Source organism: Oryctolagus cuniculus, chromosome 10, assembly GCF_964237555.1.
Source record: "Oryctolagus cuniculus chromosome 10, mOryCun1.1, whole genome shotgun sequence".
Classification (NCBI taxonomy): domain Eukaryota; kingdom Metazoa; phylum Chordata; class Mammalia; order Lagomorpha; family Leporidae; genus Oryctolagus; species Oryctolagus cuniculus.
This window is the reverse complement of record NC_091441.1, coordinates 114309302-114328460: the sequence shown is the minus strand read 5'-3', so window position 1 is coordinate 114328460 and position 19159 is coordinate 114309302. Positions and strand designations below refer to the sequence as shown.

The window sequence follows — 19159 nt, the reverse complement described above, 5'->3', positions numbered from 1 at the left end:
GCGAGAGGAAAACACATGCGATAAACAAACAAGGGAGAGGAGGGGAGGGGAAAGAGAGAGCAAGCAAGGGACAGACTCACACGCAGAGGAAGAGGGAGACAGAGCCACAGGGAGATGCAGAGAGAGAAAGTGACAGGAGAACGACTCAGAGAATGACAGCGAGGCAGAGACAAAGGGACAGATGCGGTCACAGGGTCGGCGTGGGAGGAGGTGGCAGGGAGGGGACAGCCCTCAGCCACCCGACGGTGCCCAGAGATCCTGCCAGCCCGGGGCCTGCTCCCCACCTCCAGAGGGGACCCTGAGACCTAGAGGCGCCCGCGTTCCCAGGCCTAGGGCATCTGAGAGCGCCAACGGGGGGCCTCGAGGCTGGGCACACGGGCCCGCTGGCCTCCGCCACTGGCCTGGCCGCTGCCCAGCCCTCGTTGGAACCACATCCCGCCCTCCCGCGGCCTCTCTCCAGATGCCCGCAGGGAATCGGCTCAGGGAGGCCTGGCTGCGGGCCCTGCCCACGCAGTACTGGGTCAGAGGCAGCTGGCCCAGCCCCAGCCCACCCCTGTCCTCCCCCCACCCCACCCTGGGGGCCTAAGTTTCCCCGCTGGGGCTGCTGGCATGGGCGCGGGATGGGAGATGCCCCCACCGGCCCAGGTGAGTGGTGCTACCTCGGCCCAGCGTGTTGCTGTCCTTCTTGTCTGTGAGGCTCATGGCCAGGGAGGCGCCCTCGGGGATCTGAGGGGAGAGGAGAGGTGAGGGCTGACGGCAGACGGCAGACGGCAGAGGGCCGGGTAGGGGTGTGTGCGCGTGCGCGCCGCACCTTGTAGTGGGCCAGGGTGTTGAGCTTCTTGCGGCCATCCTCCACCACCGACGTGTCGTCCAGGTCCCGCAGGATGTAGCTCTGAGTGCTCGACGCGAACCACTCTGGGGGCAAGGAGTCGGTCAGGGCCCAGGGCGCAGAGGGAGCCCGCGGGCAGGCTCTCCGCTCTGCACCCAGGTGACCCCAACTGTGACATGGGGAGGTGGAGAGGCCAGGGGAGAGGGCGTGGGGGCACAGAGCAAGGGCGCCAGAGTGGGGGAGCACCGAGGGGGGCTCTGGAAGGGCCCACCTGCGCCGTCTCCTGCCTGCCGGCCCCAGTGGGCCGTGGAATGTTCTCGGTTCTGCGTGGACAGCCACTGCACCCGCCTGTTCACCCTAACAGCCCGCTGCTTAGAACAGGGCCTGGTGCCCAGCGAGCGCTCAGGGAAGGCCCTCGGGGACCAATGGCCTTGGCTTCTCGGCCTGGCCGAGACCGCTGTGCCTGGAGCACAGTGCCCAGCGTGCCCGCTGCGGGAAGCCTCTCCCGAGTCTTGGTGCTGCTGCCTGCACCCCAGGACCGTCTTCTCTCACAGGAAGGGCTCCTGGCGAATCATCTCCAAGCCCCCACCCCGCCCACCGGCTCTGCCCCGCCCCCACCCCTGCCCACCAAGGTCAACGTCCTCAGCGCGCGGCCACTGCGAGTAGGGCACGTTCTTGCAGAAGGCTTCCAGAATCTTCTCCTTCACCTGCGTCAGCGTGTCGGTGTCCATGGCCCGCACGCTCAGCGAGTCCATGCCACAGCCCTGGAAGGACACGTTCAGGTTCTGCGCGAGAGAGAGGGTGGGAGCAGGGGGTCAGCAAGCGGCCGCCGCTGCCACACAAGGACCCAGCAGCAGCCCAGCGGCCGGCGGCACCCGGCCCGGCTCACCCGGGGCTTGGCCTCGATGTTCTCCCGCAGCAGCCACTCCTCGTTGAGCGTGTAGCGGGCCTTGCCCGTGATGGCGTCGATGGAGCCCTTGTTGACCTGTTGCTTGATGGCACACAGAAGCAGGAAGAACGGCTCCCCGACGGTCTCCTGCAGGTGGAAGGGGCTGTCAGGAGCCGGGGCTCAGCCCCTCACTCTTCCCAGCACCCCCCCACCCCCCCACCCACCGCATTCCAGCCCCTTCCCCAACACCTGCTGGCTGCCTGCTCCCTGTCGCCTCCTTTGGGATTGCCATGGACTATGAACTCCGGTTTGCTAAAAATCACCAGCCCAGAGCCCCTCCAGGGACCCAGTGGCATCCTCTCTGTATAGCTGGCCAGCAAGGCCAAGGCTCAGAGAGGCCAAGGAGGCTGCCCAGGATCGCCCTGCTGGGAAGTGATGGAGCTGGATTCGAATCCTAGGTCGACTGACTCCCGTACCTGTGACTTTCTACTAAGTGGGAGCCTCTTGGTGAAACCAGGACCCAGGTATGGCCTCAAATGACCGCAATCACAGCCTGACTGGGGGAGGCGCTGGCTGAACCGGCTCACGCCCTGATCCTGCCCACCTCCGGGGTCAGCGGGTGCACCTGGCCAGGAAGGACTTGCTGCAGGGATTTTCATGGTCGGGGCAGAGCAAGTGACCCACATGTTCCAGTTGTGGTGGACATTTAAGTAAAGTGGTAGATCGGTTTAAAGAGAAAAGCAAGCCCCTACGAGAGACCTGCCCGCCTCATGCAGAGCCGATTCCCTGGGCCTGGGAGCTACGCAGGCCTGTATTCTAAAGGAGGGAACAGGCTCCAGGGGAAGGCCTGCCTAGGGCCACACGCAGAGGCCAGGGGAGCTGGGCCAGGCTCGTTGTGGCCCCACGGTCCCTGACAGAGCCCTGATGGCCCAGAGTGAGCAGGAGACCCGAGCACCCCACGCGGTGGCTCCTTCCCAGGCCCACCTCTGCTCCCCCACTCCCAGGTGTATCCACGGGACACCCCTGGGGCTGGGGTATGGGCCCATTGCACAGAGAGAAACCACAGCCCAGAGGAGGCAGCAACGTTTCCAGGGTCACAGAGCCTGGCTTGTGCCCAAGGCTGGACTGAAGCCCTGGTAGTGGACCTGGCCAGGCCTCTGCCCCTCTTTCCAGGCCCCCAACGACCCTTGGCCTGGGCCACCATAGGGCAGTTGGGGTGGGGGTGAGATGGGGCTGGGCACTGGGCAGACGCAGCAGACCCTGACGCCAGCCCCTGCCTCCCGTCTTGGCGTGAACGCTGCCTCTTCCCAGCTGTTGCCCACTCTGTGTTAGGGCCGTGCACCCTGCCCACCCAGCTTTCCACCTGGCTCATCCCCACCGCCTGCCCCGGACTGGGCGCCACCCGCTCCAGGGAGCCCCGCCGAACCATGCAGCCAGCCCGGGGCCGCCTCGGGCTGCAGCCTGACGTTCCAGCGGCCCAAAGACGCAGCAGCGAGGGCCGGCTGGCTGAGAAGACGCGGCCCTGGTGCAGCCTCTGTCCCTCCCGAGTGAGCTCGGAGCCCTCGCGGCCAGCCCGCCCGGCCTTGTCTGAGCCTCCCTTCTCCATGTGCACAATGGGCCCCGGGGCCCACCCCTGCGCCCATGGCAACCCATCCTGGCGAGGGTGCAGCAACGGGCGGCCTCACCCGCAGGCAGCTGTACATGCAGATGGACATCCAGTTGGTGAGCATCTTCTCCACCACGGACTCCGTGCGCCGCAGCATGAGCTTGGGGTTCTTGGCGGCCGAGGCGTCAATGAGGTCTACCAGCAGCTCTTTCATGATGCTTGTGTAGTACTCTAGCTTCCCGTGCAGCGCGATGGTCAGCAGCGAGGCCAGGCTGCACCTGCGCACGGCGGCGGGCATCAGCGCCGGCACGCCTCACAGCCCTGGGGCTGCCGTGTGCCTGCGGGGCGGTGCGGCTGAGCCTGGCCCAGGCGGCACCTTCTCTGACACCCACAGCAGTGCCGTGAGCCACAGTGCACGCCCCGGGCATCCCGGCCCAGCCCGGGTGGGAGTAGAAGCCCGGGGCTCAGGGTGCGCTGCCAGCCGACGCAGCTGCCCAGCCGGCGGTGGGTGAACCATCCGTGCTGCAGCCTGGGTCCCAGGGCTCCGCGGGGCAGACCCAGGCCCTGCCCGCCCCAGGGAGCCCGAGAGAGCCTGACCTGTCGCGCACAGCGAAGTCCTTCTGCTGCTCCAGCGCGTGCACGAAGACCACGAGGAAGTGTTTATTGCTGAGCAGGGAGGAGAACAAGCTGATCCCCTCCTCCATGTTGGGCCTGCAGCTCTCCGGGATCTGCGGAAGCAGCTGGTGGTGAGCATTCCAAAGGGGCCCGGTACCCTGCCTGGACCAGGGTCTAGCACTTGCGATGTCCCGACTAGCTGCCCACCGCATCCTAACTCCCTGTGACTGGGAGCAATGGCTCAGCTGAGTCTAACAGTGGGGCCCAGCGAAGAGCCAGGGTGTCCCAGGGCATCCCAGGCTGGTACACGGGTCAAGGATGAACGTCTACCTCCTGAGTCTTCGCAGGTGCGCTTGAAAGATTAGACTGCCTGCTCCCGTGAGCCGATCAAAGATCTCAAGAACCTCTTCCAAAGGCAACATCGTCACATCAAGACTGCTTCTCTTAAAGACACACTGTACCTACCTCTTCTTTCGGTTCTTTCTGGGAGCTGTTATTGGCAGGAAAACTTCTTAGTGGGTTCTTCTATTCTATTACTAGAAGGTTGTGGTGTGCCACATGAAGCTAATTTTAAAAACCTTAGGCAGTCTGGCTTACACTTCAGGGCAACTATTACAGCAAGTACTTAGATCCATGGACACTCTGGCCAAGGTTATGGACAACCGACAAACCTTGGAATACACACGGATAGAACAAGGAGAAACCTTGTGATCAGTGGGCTCTGCCAGCTCTGCTCAGACTGCGGTATGCTCACAGCCTGCACAGGGCCTCCTATCAGCACCCACTAGCTGGGAATCAACGCTATCTAAAGGGCACTCCACGTGCAATAGGCTTGCTTCCAGTTCTGCGCATAGTGACTGATGACCTTCTGTGTGCCAGAATTCAAGCGCTTCTGAAAGTCGTGATGGGGCACACGGACTCTGGCAGTGACCGCAAGTCCTCTAGCTCATTAGATTAAACAGGAAGAGATTTCCTGACCCAAGACAGGCAGGGCCTGCGACCACGTCCAGCAGGAAGTAGATACAGAAGACTTGACGACTCTACACCCTTAAGCATCCCCTAAGAGTGAGGGTCGGAAATCTCTGAGCGGGGAGTGGTGTGGGAAAGGTCAGGGAGATAGGTCAGGTTCATGAGCTGGAGACCACATCTACACACCCCATGTAATCCTATCGTCAATCGACAGCTCCTCCCCTACCTGGGACCTGGGGGCCTCTGACCTTGCGTTCCGTCAGCAGCAGGTAGAATGGGGCCCAATCCTCTGAGTACCTGGCCTGGGAGGGCCAGCACTGGTAACACCTTGAATGCCTCCTGGGATGAGGGGCTCACCACCTTTCAGGGGCAGGTGCCTCCCAGTGTCCCACGATTAAAGAAAGGGTAGAAGCCGCTGGACAGGGAGGCTCAGGGTCGCCCTAACGCAGCCCAGTGTGTGTGCGGATGAGGTACTCACCTTCCACTCGCCCAGCAGAGGGTGGGTCTCCTGCACCGGGGAGCTGCCCTGGAAGTGGGGGTGGGAAGACAGGATTTAATGCTCTCTGCAAACAGGAACACTGCAGAGGGCCCCCAGCACCTCAGGTCATCACCCCAGCAGGCTGCCGGTCACTCAAGAAATGGGGTGGGGGGACTGTGTCAAGAAACCCCATGTCAAGAAAGAGACAATGGGCCAGGCCCAGGGGGCTGTGGGATTCTACGGGAGGGGGGTCCCTGCAGGGGATCACTCACACAGGAACCAGTGTGAGCCGGGGGCAGGCAGTGCAGGAGGGCATAAGGCTTAAGAGGAAGCCAGAGCAGCTCAGTATGCATGGGGAAACTGAGGCAGAGAGGCTGGGGAGAGCCACTGCACAGGGTGGCCATATGTGGCCTTGCTTCAGCTGCTGCATGGTGAATGGTGTGGACCGTGACCATGACCGGGAGGGGGCTGGCCACAGGCACACGTGTCTGGGCAGGTCAGGGAGAGTGGGGACAAGGCAGCAGCCCTGGGACTCAGGAGGAGGCGTGGCAGGCACGGAGGGGCTGGGGCACAGTGCAGTCGCCAAGACCAAGAGGAGCCTCCTTGGGAAGGGGCCCAGAGACGACAGGGAGTATGGGGTCTGGGAGAGTCCCGACCATCCCTTCTCTCGGCCTCGTGAGCCCGGAGGCAAGCCCAGGATCCCGGGAGGTGGGAGGGACCAGCAGCTGGCTTCTGCACGAGCAGTTAAACATCAAGTAAGCAGAAACGGAAGTGGACGCGGAAACTGGGCCCCTCCCGCAGCACGCCAGGCCAGGTGGCCAGCACCACTGTGGACAGGTGTGCAGGTTTTGCAGTGCTCAAGGCCCATGCTGTTCAGAGGAACGCTCCAGGCCGCCACAGCCCTGACGGCGGAGCTGCCAGAAGCGCCCTCAGCGTGGGTTCGGGGCCCTGGGCTGACCTTGGGGAAGAAGGTGCGGGTCACGAAATGCTTGTACTCCAGGAAGGGGATGCCCTGGCTGCGGTTCAGCTCCTTGGTCAGATCCGTCATGTCCGTCTGCAGCTCAGCGAAGCCTGGCGGGCGGGCAAGCGGGTGGCCGTGAGTGGTCTGCACGGTCAGCCACAGACGGGCGAGCCCCACCTGGCCCCTTGGCCCTGCCGCGCCCCCCGCCAGCTACCTTTGCGGATCTCCTCGCGGATCTGCGACTCCATCTCCTCCATCTGCAGTAGCGTCTTCTGCCAGTAGCGCTCTGCCCGGCGGCTCTTGGTGCAGAAGACAAACAGGGCTGCGGGCAGCGGAGTGGTGGTCAGGCCAGGCGCCGTCCGTGGCCCAGGGATGCGCTGACCCCGCCCACTGCCCACAGGGCCCAGGCGTGAGGAGTGCAGGGAGGGCTCCTGCCGCCGGCCGTGGTGCTGCACCTCTGGGCAGGAGGGGCCCGGGCATCCCCAGCCCTTGGGTCACCCTCGCCCTGGGCACAGCTCCTGCAGGCCAAGGGGCTTGGGAACGGACAGCAGAACACCATTCCCTAGGCCTCCTGCAACACCCAGGTGTTACTTGTGAATCAGGAAACTTTACATAGCACTCTGTGTAGACATGTGTGCCTGTGGCCAGGTCGCCAGGCGGGACCCCTGGCAGCTGTATCAAAGTGCCGGCCCCTCTGGGTTCCAGCTTCCTGCTAACGCGCACCCTGGGAGGCAGCGGCTGATGGCTCAAATGCTCAGGTCCTTGCCACCAGTGTGGGATACCCAGGTTGAATTCCTAGTTCCTATCTTTAGTCTGGCCTGACCACAGCGGTTCTGGGCATTTCGGGAGTAAACCAGCAGCTGGAAGATCTTTTTCTCTCAAACATGTACATTTTTTTAAAAAGTAATATTTCTGTTATGATCCCCATCTAGGATGCAGGCAAGAATATATATAATGTGTGTATATATATACACACACATACACACCACAGTATTATTAGAAAAGAGACTGCAAAAAACTACAAAACATACACAGGAGGTTAATGAGGGGTATTTTTTTCCTTTTATCTTCCTGTGGTTTTCCCTTGAAGTTTTCTACACTCACTCTACTCATGTTTTACAAGCAGCTTTATTGAGGTATAATGCACATAGCATAAAATCAATCCCCTTAGTGTGTGCCATTGCATGGTTTCTCATATGTTCAGGATTGTGCACCTGTCAGCGCCAGCTAATTTTAGAACACTCCGACCACCCCGAGAAGACCTGGACCCGCCAAGCAGCCCCTGCCACCTCTCCCTGCCCTGGCCCTGCTGTCTCCGAGCGCTCGGCCGATGCACAGGTCCACCCAGGGGAGTCATGCAGGACCCGGCCGTCTGTGTGGCTGCCTTCACTGAGCGTGGAGCTCGTGCGAGGATCTCACTGCTCTTTATGGCCGAGTGACAGACCACGTGTGGCGAGACCACGCTGCGGATCCATCCATCAGCTCTGGCCTCCTGGTTGTCAGTGCCGTGTACATAAGCCTCTGTGTGGCTGGGCGTGTGTGCGCTCTTGTGGGTAGATCGGTAGGGGTGGGATTGTGGGCCTCTGTGTTGAACCCAGGGAGGAGCTGCCGGACATCCCCCCAGCCGTGAGGGCGCCACCTCTCCGCCACGCCAGCTCCACTTCAGGCAGATGCCACAGGGTGGCAGCCGTGGCGCCCAGCACACGGGCAGCCTAACCTTCCCTCGGCACCATCCGCACTAGGGCTCCACACCAGCCCTCTGCGGGCTGCATAGAAAGCTTCCGGATTTGTCCGCCCGACATCTGGGGCCATGGCCTGGGCCTGGTGTCCACCATCTTGCACCCGCACCTCCAGCCCCTGCCCTGTCCGCAGAGCAGTAGGGGCCAGGGCTCCTTACCGACCACGGAGAGCAGCAGCAGGACGCTGCAGATGACGATGGACACGATGATGGCTGTCTCGCTGCCCCCCAGCTGCAGTGTCGCGAGTGTCTGGTTGAAGTTCCCTACCTGGATCTGTGCAAAGCGGCGGGGAGAGGGTTGGAGCTTTCCTGGACTCGCACCTGGGCTCTTCTCGTTCGCTGCGTGGCCCGGGACAAGTCACCCCAGGTCTCTGAGCCTCATCAATAACACAGAAATAGCCACGTCCACCCGCAGGGGACACGGGTGACTCGGCAGGACGAGCCTTGTGAGCCCTCTATCCTGAGCCTGGCACAGATGTGAGACTCAGTGCGGGGGCCTGCGAATCCTACTGCAGCCCGGGGGGAGGGGCAGAGGAGACACAGGGCCTGGGCGGTGCATGGGGCCTGACTGATGTCCCTGAGTACTTGTAGGGCTGTCCTGGGACCAGCAGAGCAGGCGAGGCAGGAGTGGGACCTGCTGTGCAGGTCAGAGGAAGCTTTCCCAGTCAGCGCCGTCCTGCTTGGGAGTGAGCTCCCCACCCCAGGAGGCGTGCAAGCAGATACGGTGTAGAAAAGGTCCCTTCTGGGTCCTCGCTGCTGCCTCCCCCCCCACCCCTGGCCTGCTGGCGGTGACTGGCAGCCACCTGTCCCCGCCCCTTCAAGTCCCGCCTGGAGGGGGCTGGTCAGAGACTCACTCCTCGATCCCGAGTTTCCTCGTCCGGCAAGGCGGGGTGCAGAGCTGCACTGTGCTCACCTAAGCTACTGAGCCTGACCGTGCTCGGGGACTTCCGCCGCGAAGGGGCGGCTGCCGGGCAGGGAGGCAGGGGCCGGGCCTGTCTGCTCACCGTGATGGGCAGCTGCCCCTCTGCCGTGCCCAGCGACTCGTTAACGGAGCAGTGGATGACCCTGTCCGAGATGATCTGGATGTCGCAGGCCACTTGGCCGATCTTGACCCGGTACTCGTGGCTCTCCAGCCCCAGGCTGTCCTGCTCCTTCTGCAGGCGACAGGGTTGGTCTGGGGGGGGTGCTGCCTGCTCACCCCCCCACCCCCGCCCGGGGCCCTCACGGCGCTCACGTGGATGACGAGGGTGAGCGGCTCCCCGGGGTGGTGCTTGATCCACTTCTCCCTTTTGGCTGTGGAGAACTGGGGGTTGGGCAGGTAGTCCAGGCGGAACCTGCGGCTGCGCCACGCCTCCCCAGGGTCCAGCAGCTCCTCGGCCACTGCCGCCTCGTCCGTGTAGGCCCGGCCATTGATGAAGAAGTCCACGGGTGCCGAGGCGTTGCTCAGGGCCCCCGGGGATGGGCAGGTGATGAGGGTGGAGTTGAGAACCTTGCAGAGCTGGGGTGGGCGGCCAGGGATCAAGGTCAGGGATGGAGGATGGGAGAGACAGAGGCAGGGGGAGACACGTGGCTGACAGAGAGAGCCATGCAGAGACAGGGAGAGGGACAGGGAGAGGAGGTGCAGCAGGGGAGGCCTGGCCACGCCCAGCCCACGCACTGCCCGCCCTCACCGTGGGCTCCTTGCCGATGTGGTGCACAGCCATGGACACGTTCTGCACCATGTGGAAGCGCTCGCCGGCCACCGTGATGGTCCTGCCACCGCTGGGGAGCACAGGAACCTGGTGAGCCCCTCCCCCACTCCCCACGGAGGCCGGCCCGGGGGCTGCTTGTGCCCGGGTCTCACCTGACCGGGCTGCGGCGCGGGCTGATGGCCGTGATGACCGGGTTCTGCATGTACTCGAAGATGAGGTTGCCGCGCGCGCAGCCCCGGCGCTCGAAGCGCACGCACACGGACACCGGGGCCGCCAGGGCTCCGCTGGGCACGGTGCAGGTGATGCTGGTGTCTGTGCGCCTGCGGGCACAGTGGGCTTCATCAGCAGGGCCCCCTACCCTGCTCGCCCACCGCCGAGGCCCCCAAAACTGCTCAACTGGTCCTAGCCTCGTCTCCTGCCCCCTTGAGCAGAGGTTGATGGCAGACAACTCCCTCTTCCCAGTCCCACAGCACAGCATGGGCCCACCTGTGCACCCAGCCCCATCTCGCCTCCTCCAGGAAGCCTTCCCAGAGCCCCTCTCCTCCTGCTCCCCAGGCCCTGGAAGCACTGTGTTTTCTCCCCGTCCTGTCGGGATGACCCTGTTTCCTATGGCCCCTGAGGGCCTCAGTGTTCCCCAGCTATGCCCCTCCATCGGGCCTGGTCCAGTCTAAGAACCCAGTCAACACAGGGTCCCACGAAGAGCTGAGGTCCACGCTCTTGCCACAGGCCACACCCCCTGGGCCCGCGCGAGGAGCTCAGAGGCACCAAGTTCACTGCCACTGTCACTGGTGCAGCGTCTCGTGCAGAGCCCTTCCTACCACCCACTGGTGCTGTTACCACAGGGGAAACTGAGGCTCAGAGAAGGGAACAGGCTTGGCCAAGTGGACACGGCCAGTGAAGACGGGGTTGACACCTGCAACAAGGTTGCGCCCCACCCTGGGGCCCCTCTTGGCTGTCTCCGGGCAGCAGGGTAGGACGGGCGGGGGGTCTCACACAAGCTCCGTGCAGGGATCCGAGTTGTTCACCAGGACCTGGAGCTCGGAGCCCACGTGGAGGTCACTCCCGTGGATGGTGATCCTGGTGCCGCCCGCCTTGGGGCCCTTGTCCGGCTCCAGGAACTGGACCTGGGGCAGCTGTGGCAAGGGAGGCAGAGGTCAGGCCTCGGGTGGGGGCGCCAGCTGGGGGTGGACAGTGGTGGGCTGCAGCCTCCCTTACCACGTAGGAGAAGCGCTCCCGGGACCGGCCCTCCTTGGAGGCGTTCACGGTCACCACGTCCGAGAAGGGCCCTGGGGCTGGCCCCGTGGCGCACACGATCCTGGGGGAGGCAGCTGTGCTCAGCGGTGCGTGAGGACCCCGTTCTTGCACTGCTCTCAGCAGGGACACCACCAACAGCAGCCCCCCAACTTTGGAATCCCGAAACAACTCCAGCAGCTGGGGAAACCCAGGCAGAGGGGCCTCCGCCCACCCCCCTGTCTCCCACCATTTTGCAACTCTAGGTCACAGGGGTGGCATCCCTGGCCTCTGAGCCTGACTTCCAACTCCCTAGAAGGAGATCCAGCCATTCCCTGCCCACAGCACTGCCCGGGACCCCAAATGTCTGAACCTACAACTCCTTGCTTCAAAGCAAGAGCTGGGAGGAGGGGGCATCAGAGTTGGGACTGTGTGTGGGCTGACGGGGACAGTGCTGCGAGGGGCGGGACCCTGAGCGCTACCCGCCGCCACTCACTCCTCCGACACGGTGTATCTGTCGGCCAGCGGCTCGCAAGCCACGCTGCCAATCCACACGCCTTGGGCCACGTCGCTGAGCCGGCGGCCCAGGTTCCTGCCGCGGATGGTCAGCAGGGTCCCGCCGTCCAAGGGGCCACTCAGGGGTTCAATCTGCCAGGTGACCAGAGAGGTGGTGAGTGGGGTTCCTGAGGCTGGGCTGCCCCGTCCATGGCCACACACAGCAGGGGGAGGGTCCCATAGATCCACTGTGCAGAGGAAGACGTACTGGTCCCTGGCTGGCCAGCGAGAGTGTGTGTGCGTTACGCAGCCCCCGGGGGCCTGGGGATGTAGGGAGGTCTCCCGCGAGATGCTGGGGTCAGCTCCCAGTGGCCACGTCTGACCACATGGCCCTGTACCCAAGCTGGAAGTTGTTGGGGCCTGGCTGAGCACCTGACCCAGGTTAAGCAAATCAGAGTCCTTCCCTGCTTAATTAAAACAGTCTTGGGAGTTACTGGAGCCCTCAGTTATGAGCACGTGGGCAGGCTTCCCTTGACTCGTACACACAGGCCCCAGCATCTCCTCCACCCCCCACACCCGTGCCTTTGCCCTGCTGGCCTTCTCCAGGGCTCCTGCCCTGACATGGGCCCTGATTTCCTACCGTATTACCGCCCACTCCCCCACTAAACCCTCTGAGGCAGGGTGATCCTTGTTCCTGGGTGACCCTGCACCCGTGTGCCTGGCTGTGTCCCCGAGTCCCCGAGCACGTGGGGCTCCGTGTGCCTGTGCACATCAGATGCCAGCGTGCAATGGCCCGGGGTGGGGGAGGGTGCTTACCATGCGGATCTCGGGGGCGGGGCAGGTGCCAGACAGGGGCTGCAGGGGCCCCCGCAGGCGGCAGCCGTCGTTCCACACGCACAGGTGACCCAAGTCCTCGCGGCCCAGGCACTGGGAACAGTCGGGGCTGCCCATGGCGCAGTTGTAGACCTCGACTAGGGAGACACGGGGGCGGCATGGGCCGGCCACTCTGTACAGCGTCTGCCCCCAGTGCACACCCACCATCCGCACCTGCTCCCACGGGGGAGGCGCTCAGCTGTGCTGCGCACGGGGAGGCAGGAGCCCCCTTACTCTCCTTGCTGCTTAGTGCAGTGCTCCTACAGCTCAGCCCTCAGCACTGATGAGACGGAGGCTCAGAGAGGCAGAGTGACTGGCCCCGGCACACACAGCCTGTGCGAGGCAGCACCAGGCCTTACGCCCGGACCCGCGTGGGTCTGGTTCTCGGATTCAGGACGCTCAGTGTGCAGCAGCAGCAGTGCCAGCACCAACCCGAGTCTAGGGGCGCCAAGTAACCCCAAGACCATTCTGAAGGCTTTGGTGCATATGCCGTCACAGCCCCATGGAGGAGGGACTGGCACGGGGAGGCACAGAGCAGCACTGCCATCAACACAGAGGCGCCCGGCCACCGCAGTGGGGCAGGGGTGATGGCGTGGCGAGCACTGGAATGAGTCCCCACCCACTGCGTGGATCCCCTGGTGCCCGGGGGTGGGGTGCCCACCTGTTATGGGGTCAGGGCTGTCCAGGAACCGGGCCGGCCGCCCCTGGAGCTGCAGGCTGAGGGAAAACACGCGGCTCTTCTGAGTCGTGTGCAGCTGCAAGGGACAGGAAAGACCCTGAGGGGGTGGCTCTCGGCTGGGGGTGGGGTGGGGGGAGTGTTCATGGAGACAGCTGAGGGTGGGGCTCTTGGGGACAGGGAACCCAAAGGTCGAGGCGGTAAGGGGGGAGGGGTGCGGCAGGTGAACTCATCCAGGCCTCTCCTGTCCCGTGTGGAGCCACGTGACTCACCACCACTTGGTTGCAGCGTACGACCGACTGATTGACCCACACAGCCTCGAAGGTCTCCTCTGGTCCAAAGCTGCACTCCAGGGCTGCACCCTGCGGGGTATGGGGCGGGGGTGTGTGTGTGTGCGAGCAGCGCCCACTGCCCGCCGACGCTCCGAGCACCTTGCAGATGGCTGCCCCAGAGGAGGGCTCTGTCCTACTGCCAGGCCTTAGCCCGTGTGGTCCCGGCCCCCAGAAGAATTCCCTTCCTGGCCATCAGGGCCAGTGCCCGAGGCAGGCAAGGAGCGAGATAACGCCTAGAACACCATCTCGTGCTCTGTGCCACTAAACGCCTCCCCCGCGCCCACCAGGGCTGCTTGCAGGGATCAGTCTCCAGCGAGGCTTCCTCTGCTCTTTCAACCTGAGGTGGGACCCTCCAGGCTGAGTCCTGGACCCAGCAAGGTGCAGACTGTCCACCCCCAGGTTCCCGGCACCACGCAGCCCGCTCAGTGCGGCCGCCACAGCCCAGCCCAAGGCCTCATGTTCCCTACCTTCCCAGGGGCTCCCCTCAAGTCACAGGGCACCCCCACCTGGCCTGTCCCCTCAGCAGCGAATTCTGGGTGCATGCTGGGGCTCTACGGAGTTCTAAGCCTGGCGCCCACCCTGTGTCACAAACACGCCATCCGCTGACCCAGGCTGTTCTCTGTCCGCTGGGGAGGGTTGTGCTGGGCCTCGGCCCCTCTGACACCTGCTAGGGCAGCCGAAAGCAGCTGGAAGAGCTCAGGTTCGAATCCCACCCCTGCTGCTTCCTTTGTGTGATGTGACGGCAGTCACTCCTCTCTGAGCCTTGGTCTCCTTAACTGAACCATGGAGAGAGGCTCCTCCCTCTCACAGGATTGGTGGGAAACTGGGGGTCATGTAACATTGTGGGCTGCACCCTGTAGGTGCCTAATACATGCTCACTACTGTGGTATGCAGGAAGTGCTCAATAAGTGTGTGTGGGCTGAATAAAAAACGCTCAGTCCCCAGTCTTATCTCGCCCTCTCCGGCGCAGCTCCAGGAACTGTGCTGAGTGCTGGGTTTTGCCTGTGCAGGACTTCCTGTTTACGTCCCTGTCACCAGCAGAGGGGACACCCTGAGGTGAAGGCAGGTCACCCTTGGCTAGTGTGGGGTCCAGGCTGGAAGGCAACATAGGAGCGGACAGTGGCTGCTGACGGGGCCAAACGCCCGTTTCGTCCCTGCCGCACTGGGCGAGCTGGAGGCAGGTGGATCCCGAGTCGTCTGCCGGGCTCCCCAGGGTGTGGCCTGCACACAAGGCCCTGGCCTGCCCGCCCCGAGTGTTCCAGAAGTGCCCGAGGGAGCGGAGATCGCCTGGCTGCGCAGCTGGCGACAGTCAGCCGGGACCCAAATCGGCTCAGCCCTCCCTGTCTCTGTCCCTGGCTCCTGGGCCCCGGGTGCAGAACCGCCCCTCCCACCCCAGGTCCCCTGTGGCTCCCAGGCTCCCACCCCACTGGGAGCAGGGCAGAGTCACAGCCTGGCCCCTCGCAGAGCACCAGCCCTGCCACGCAGCTCCCTGACACAGCCCAGATGCCCGGCACGTGGCCCCCACGTGTGACAGCCGTCACGGGCCTCAGCAACTGCGCGGAGGCAACAGATGGCGAGTCCCTGGGAGCTGGGGAGGGGGTGGCTGGCCCGTTTCCAGGATGCGTCAACACTTCCCACCCGGGACGCTCCTCCAGCAGGGGCCCAGAAAGGGCTGCGTCCCCTCCCCCAGCCCAGACTGGGGGCGGGGCGGCTGTCTGCTGGGAAGAGCCCTGGATGGGGAGTCCAGGGCGAGTGCAAGGCCAGCCCTGCGCGTGTGACCTGGCATCATCTCCGGCCCCGCCCTGAGCCTGGCTTCCTCATCTGGACAAGGGGCCTGCAGTGGCCCAGGGCTGGCCGCTCTCCACGGAAGCCACTGAGGCCACCAAATGGGTATCCCAGGGGCAGTGCAGGGCAGGGCACAGCCTCGGCCATGTCCACAATGGGCTGCGGGCCAGGCAGGGACCCTGGCCAGGGCTTCTCTCAGCAGCTGCTGGCGCCAGCCACCCTCATGGGCCCGGCCCACCTCGCTTTCCGTGCCCCAGCCCCACATGGCCAGAGCGGGCCGTTCCTAGACAGAGCCCAGACACTCAGAGCAAGGAGAGCCCACGCTGGTGCCAGGGCGTGGGGTGGGCCCAAAGCAGGGGTCCCCAGCCCGCGCCAGTTCTCTCCCAGCCTCCTTGTCCAGCCCTGGCCTGGCTTCTACTCACATGGAAGAAGGCGGCGTTGGCCAGAGGCACCAGGATGTCCTGGGAGCCGCCGGTGGGCACGGGCGCCAGGGGCGAGGGCAGGATCTGGGGGCAGTCCTGAGGGCTCTGTGGAGGAAACACGGGGTGGGCTCACACCAGGCTCGGCAGAGGGGAGGGGAACAGCCTCCTGCAGCCCCGCCCTCGGGGGCTCAGCAGCCTATGGGGGGAACCCCCCAAAGCCAAGGGCACCGAGCCTGGCCCCACCCGCACAGTCTCATTTGACTCTCACAGTGGGACCTGGGCAGGTTTTATTATCCCTGTTTTGCAGACGAGGAGACTGCAAAATAACCCGCCGGCACTGGAGTCGGCTTTGTGGGAGGAAGGCAGGAGGCTGAGTGGGGCCTGGCTTTGCTTCCTCTCCGTGGGCATAGCGAGGGGCTGCACCCGGTCTCCAGGGCTCCACCCAGGTCCCCCAACCCCACTGCCAGCCTGGGATCCAGGCCCCCAGCACAGTGGGAGAAACTGAGGACCAGGGCAGAGGGGAGGGCAGCGTTCACCATGTCCCCCTCAGTGGTCTCTCAGAGCTGGAAGTCTGGGCCCCACCTGTTGGGGGTCCTGGAGCCCCCAGGGCCCCCAGTTAGGCCGGTCCTGCCTCCTTGTGCTGCCACTCTGGCCCGCTAGGGACCTGGAGCTGCCACGCCCACCCCCAGGGCCTGCAGCAGCCCTCCAGCAGAGCCCAGCACTTCCGGGGGAGGCCCTCTGTTAGGACCAGGCTGGAAGGCGACCAGTGAACCACGTGCTTGACTCGAGGTCAATCAGCCAGGGCCGAAGGCCTCTGGGGACATGGCGTGGGGCCGCCCAGAGGTCTTTCCTCTGTATTCTTAATCAGGCGTTGAGCTCCTAGAGGGCGGCACAGGGGCCATTTCCCCTGCGGGAGCACTCGATGGTGATGATGACAGTGGCAGCCGGCAGCTCACACACAGCCCCTACTTGTGCCCTGTGTCAGTTCCCCGAACCCCTCCTGCCAACAGCCCCAGGAGGCAGCATTGTCGTTTACGCCCATTTTATTGACTAAGAAACCGAGGCGCAGAGACACAAAGCGGCATTTTGCCCAGGGCGAACCGAGCAGCACAAGAAAGCTCTCATTGTCCGGGCTGCTTGCTGACCACGCGCCAGAGTGCTGAGTCTCCCCGGGGACAGGGCCAGGGTCCAAACGAGTCCCAGAGCCAGGCATGGGGCGGCCTCCGGAGCTGGCCGCGGGAGGAGGGAGCTGCTGCCTGGCTCCTGTCCCTCTCCAGGCCTCCGTGCTCTTGCCTGCATCACGGGGGCTTTCGAGGCAAAGCCCTACCATGGAGCGAGCCCCGGCAGGCCCTGAGCTGCAGCCCTGTGCCGTCTGCTGGGTGCGCCCAGGAATCTGGGGGCCTGGAACCCACAGGTGCTGTCGTGGCATCTGCTCTGCAGCTGGCCGGCTGGGGGCCCTGTCCTCGTGGTGACATCCCACAGGAGCAAGGTGGCAATGGTAGAGGGAGCCAGCTCTAGCAGCTGCCACAATGGATGGCGCGGAGTCTCCCTGAGGGTCCTGGACCACCTGGAACTCGCGGCCACTCGCATGCTTGCACCCATTCTACAGAGTGGAACCGAGGCTGAGGGCCTGACACATCCCTGTCTCCTGCCAGGCTTCCCCGAGGTCTCCTGCAGCCTCCAGCCCCACCACCAGCCTCCAGCCTCTGGCCTGGCCTCTGGGGAGCCCCCAAGGCCTGTGATTTGGGAAGACTCACCCTGCTCCCCCTCCCCGGGCCGTAGTGAGTGTCCCAGGGAGAGCACATGACCCCAGGTCCGGCAGTGAGACTGGGCCACAGGCTGCCACTGAGCCCAGAACAGAGATGCCTCAGCTTCCCGGGGCTGTGCGGTGGGGGCCAGCCAGGGGGAGGCCTGCCTGGGCATGGAGCCCACTCAGAGGGGCGGGGTGCCCTGACGACACCATGGAGCCCCGTGCCTTGGACTTCCCACTTGCACGGGCCAGTTAATGCCTTGCGGCCAGAGCCAGTGTCAGCCGGGCATTTCCTGCTTGTGACCGACCAAAGGATCTCAGCAGGGGCAAGCCGGAGCGGGCACTGGGCCTGGGGGCTGAGGGGCCAGTCAGGAAGCCCACATCCCATCTCAGAGTGCCTGGGTTCAAGTCCTGGCTCCACCTCCCGGCCGCAGCTTCCCGTCCATGCAGACCCCAGGAGGTGGTGGTGATGGGTCCCTGCCACCCAGGCAGGGTGAGACTGCGGCCCAGCGGGGAGGGGACAGGGGCTACAGCAGGCACCCGTTCACCGGGGCCCTCACCACTCCGGGGCCTGAGTTCAGGGGGCAGGGGCCCCTCACAGGCCAGCGGGGCCCCGAGACTGGAGGAGCCCACAGGACTCTCCCACAGCAGCAGGTGCCTGAGTGCAGCCGAGCAGTGACCCACCAGCGACCCAGAACCCACCCAGCCTGCTCCCTCCCTCCTTCCCGCACCCCACAGGCTCCCTGCCCGCCCTGGTGCGGCCTTGCCAGGCTCCTCACACAGGGAGCCACTGCCTCATCTTGTTCACAAGGGGGAAGCCCCTGAAAAAGGGGGGTGTCCATTCCTCACTCTCCCTCACCCGCCCCATCCACATGCCAGCGTCCTCCACTCCGGGAGCTGCACCCCTACTTCCTTCATGTGGGCGTCCCTAGGGACAAGGAAGAGTGCAGGAGACTCGGCCCCAGCACCCCCAGCTCGGGGGTGCCAGCGCCTGTGCAGACCCCGCCTGGCGCCTCTGTGGCTAACTGGCACTTCATTAAGTGCCCAATTACACAGGGCTCAGAGCCTCTGCAGACCTGGGGCAGATGCTGCCTCTTCTCCTGCTGGATTAGGGTAATCCTCCGAGACAGCCTCCTCCAGACCCGAGCCGCAGGCCTGGTGAGGGCGGCCTGGGGGGCCGTGCCACCGACGCCTCGCCCAGCCCAGCCCATGAGTTCCTATGCATCACAAGACCTGGCACCCAAGTCCCCCCTCGGGACGCCGCCTCCTGGGCCCACCCCAGATCACCTGCTGGGTGCCAAGCACGGAGGGAGGAAGAGATGCCCTTGAGACATGGCCCCAAAAAGCAGCAGGAGGAGTCCCGCTGGGCCGAGATGTGGCATCCAGCAAGCAGATGCGAGGGGCGTGGCTGAGTGCCTGGCTCCCGCTGGCTTCAAAGGACTGCACAGAACAGCGGGGCTGGAGCTCAAGGTCTGGTACTTGCTGGCCGCGTGGCCTTAGGTCCTGAGCTCCCAGGACTGCTGAAAAATCAACCATCGCCTCGTCCTGATGTGACGGCTGCAACTGGGCATCCCTGCCGCACACAGGAGGGAGGCAGCGAGCTCCGGGTGTAAAATACAGCCGCATCTGTTCCCGAAAACGTCACTCCCAAATATCGCTCTTCAGGGACTAACCGAGGGCACGCACAGTGCCCTGGCTGCTGCTTGGACATGCGGTGGACAGAGGGGCCCTCGCAGCTGTGACAGGCGGTGCCCGGAGTGCTCGGGCGAGGCTCTCACCAGCCCTCAAACACAGAAGCTTACTAACGAGAAAGGAGGCAG

The 19159-nt window shown here is 64.4% G+C and overlaps 1 protein-coding gene across 1 annotated transcript in view; it reads right to left on the bottom strand.

Moving 5' to 3' along the window:
- Window positions 1-19159, bottom strand: part of PLXND1 (plexin D1) — a 40358-nt gene that overhangs the window by 4322 nt on the left and 16877 nt on the right. Inside the window, exons 9-29 of the mRNA XM_051851742.2 lie at window positions 15590-15694; window positions 13323-13412; window positions 13036-13129; window positions 12318-12472; window positions 11503-11654; window positions 10992-11091; window positions 10770-10909; window positions 9929-10096; window positions 9756-9846; window positions 9320-9583; window positions 9090-9239; window positions 8245-8359; window positions 6562-6669; window positions 6345-6457; window positions 5387-5434; window positions 3922-4052; window positions 3404-3602; window positions 1719-1865; window positions 1458-1614; window positions 812-915; window positions 660-726 (exon numbers count right to left, since the gene is read on the bottom strand). Of these exons, the coding sequence (XP_051707702.1) occupies window positions 660-726; window positions 812-915; window positions 1458-1614; window positions 1719-1865; window positions 3404-3602; window positions 3922-4052; window positions 5387-5434; window positions 6345-6457; window positions 6562-6669; window positions 8245-8359; window positions 9090-9239; window positions 9320-9583; window positions 9756-9846; window positions 9929-10096; window positions 10770-10909; window positions 10992-11091; window positions 11503-11654; window positions 12318-12472; window positions 13036-13129; window positions 13323-13412; window positions 15590-15694 (2698 nt within the window). The remainder of the gene's footprint in view (window positions 1-659; window positions 727-811; window positions 916-1457; window positions 1615-1718; window positions 1866-3403; window positions 3603-3921; window positions 4053-5386; window positions 5435-6344; window positions 6458-6561; window positions 6670-8244; window positions 8360-9089; window positions 9240-9319; window positions 9584-9755; window positions 9847-9928; window positions 10097-10769; window positions 10910-10991; window positions 11092-11502; window positions 11655-12317; window positions 12473-13035; window positions 13130-13322; window positions 13413-15589; window positions 15695-19159) is intronic.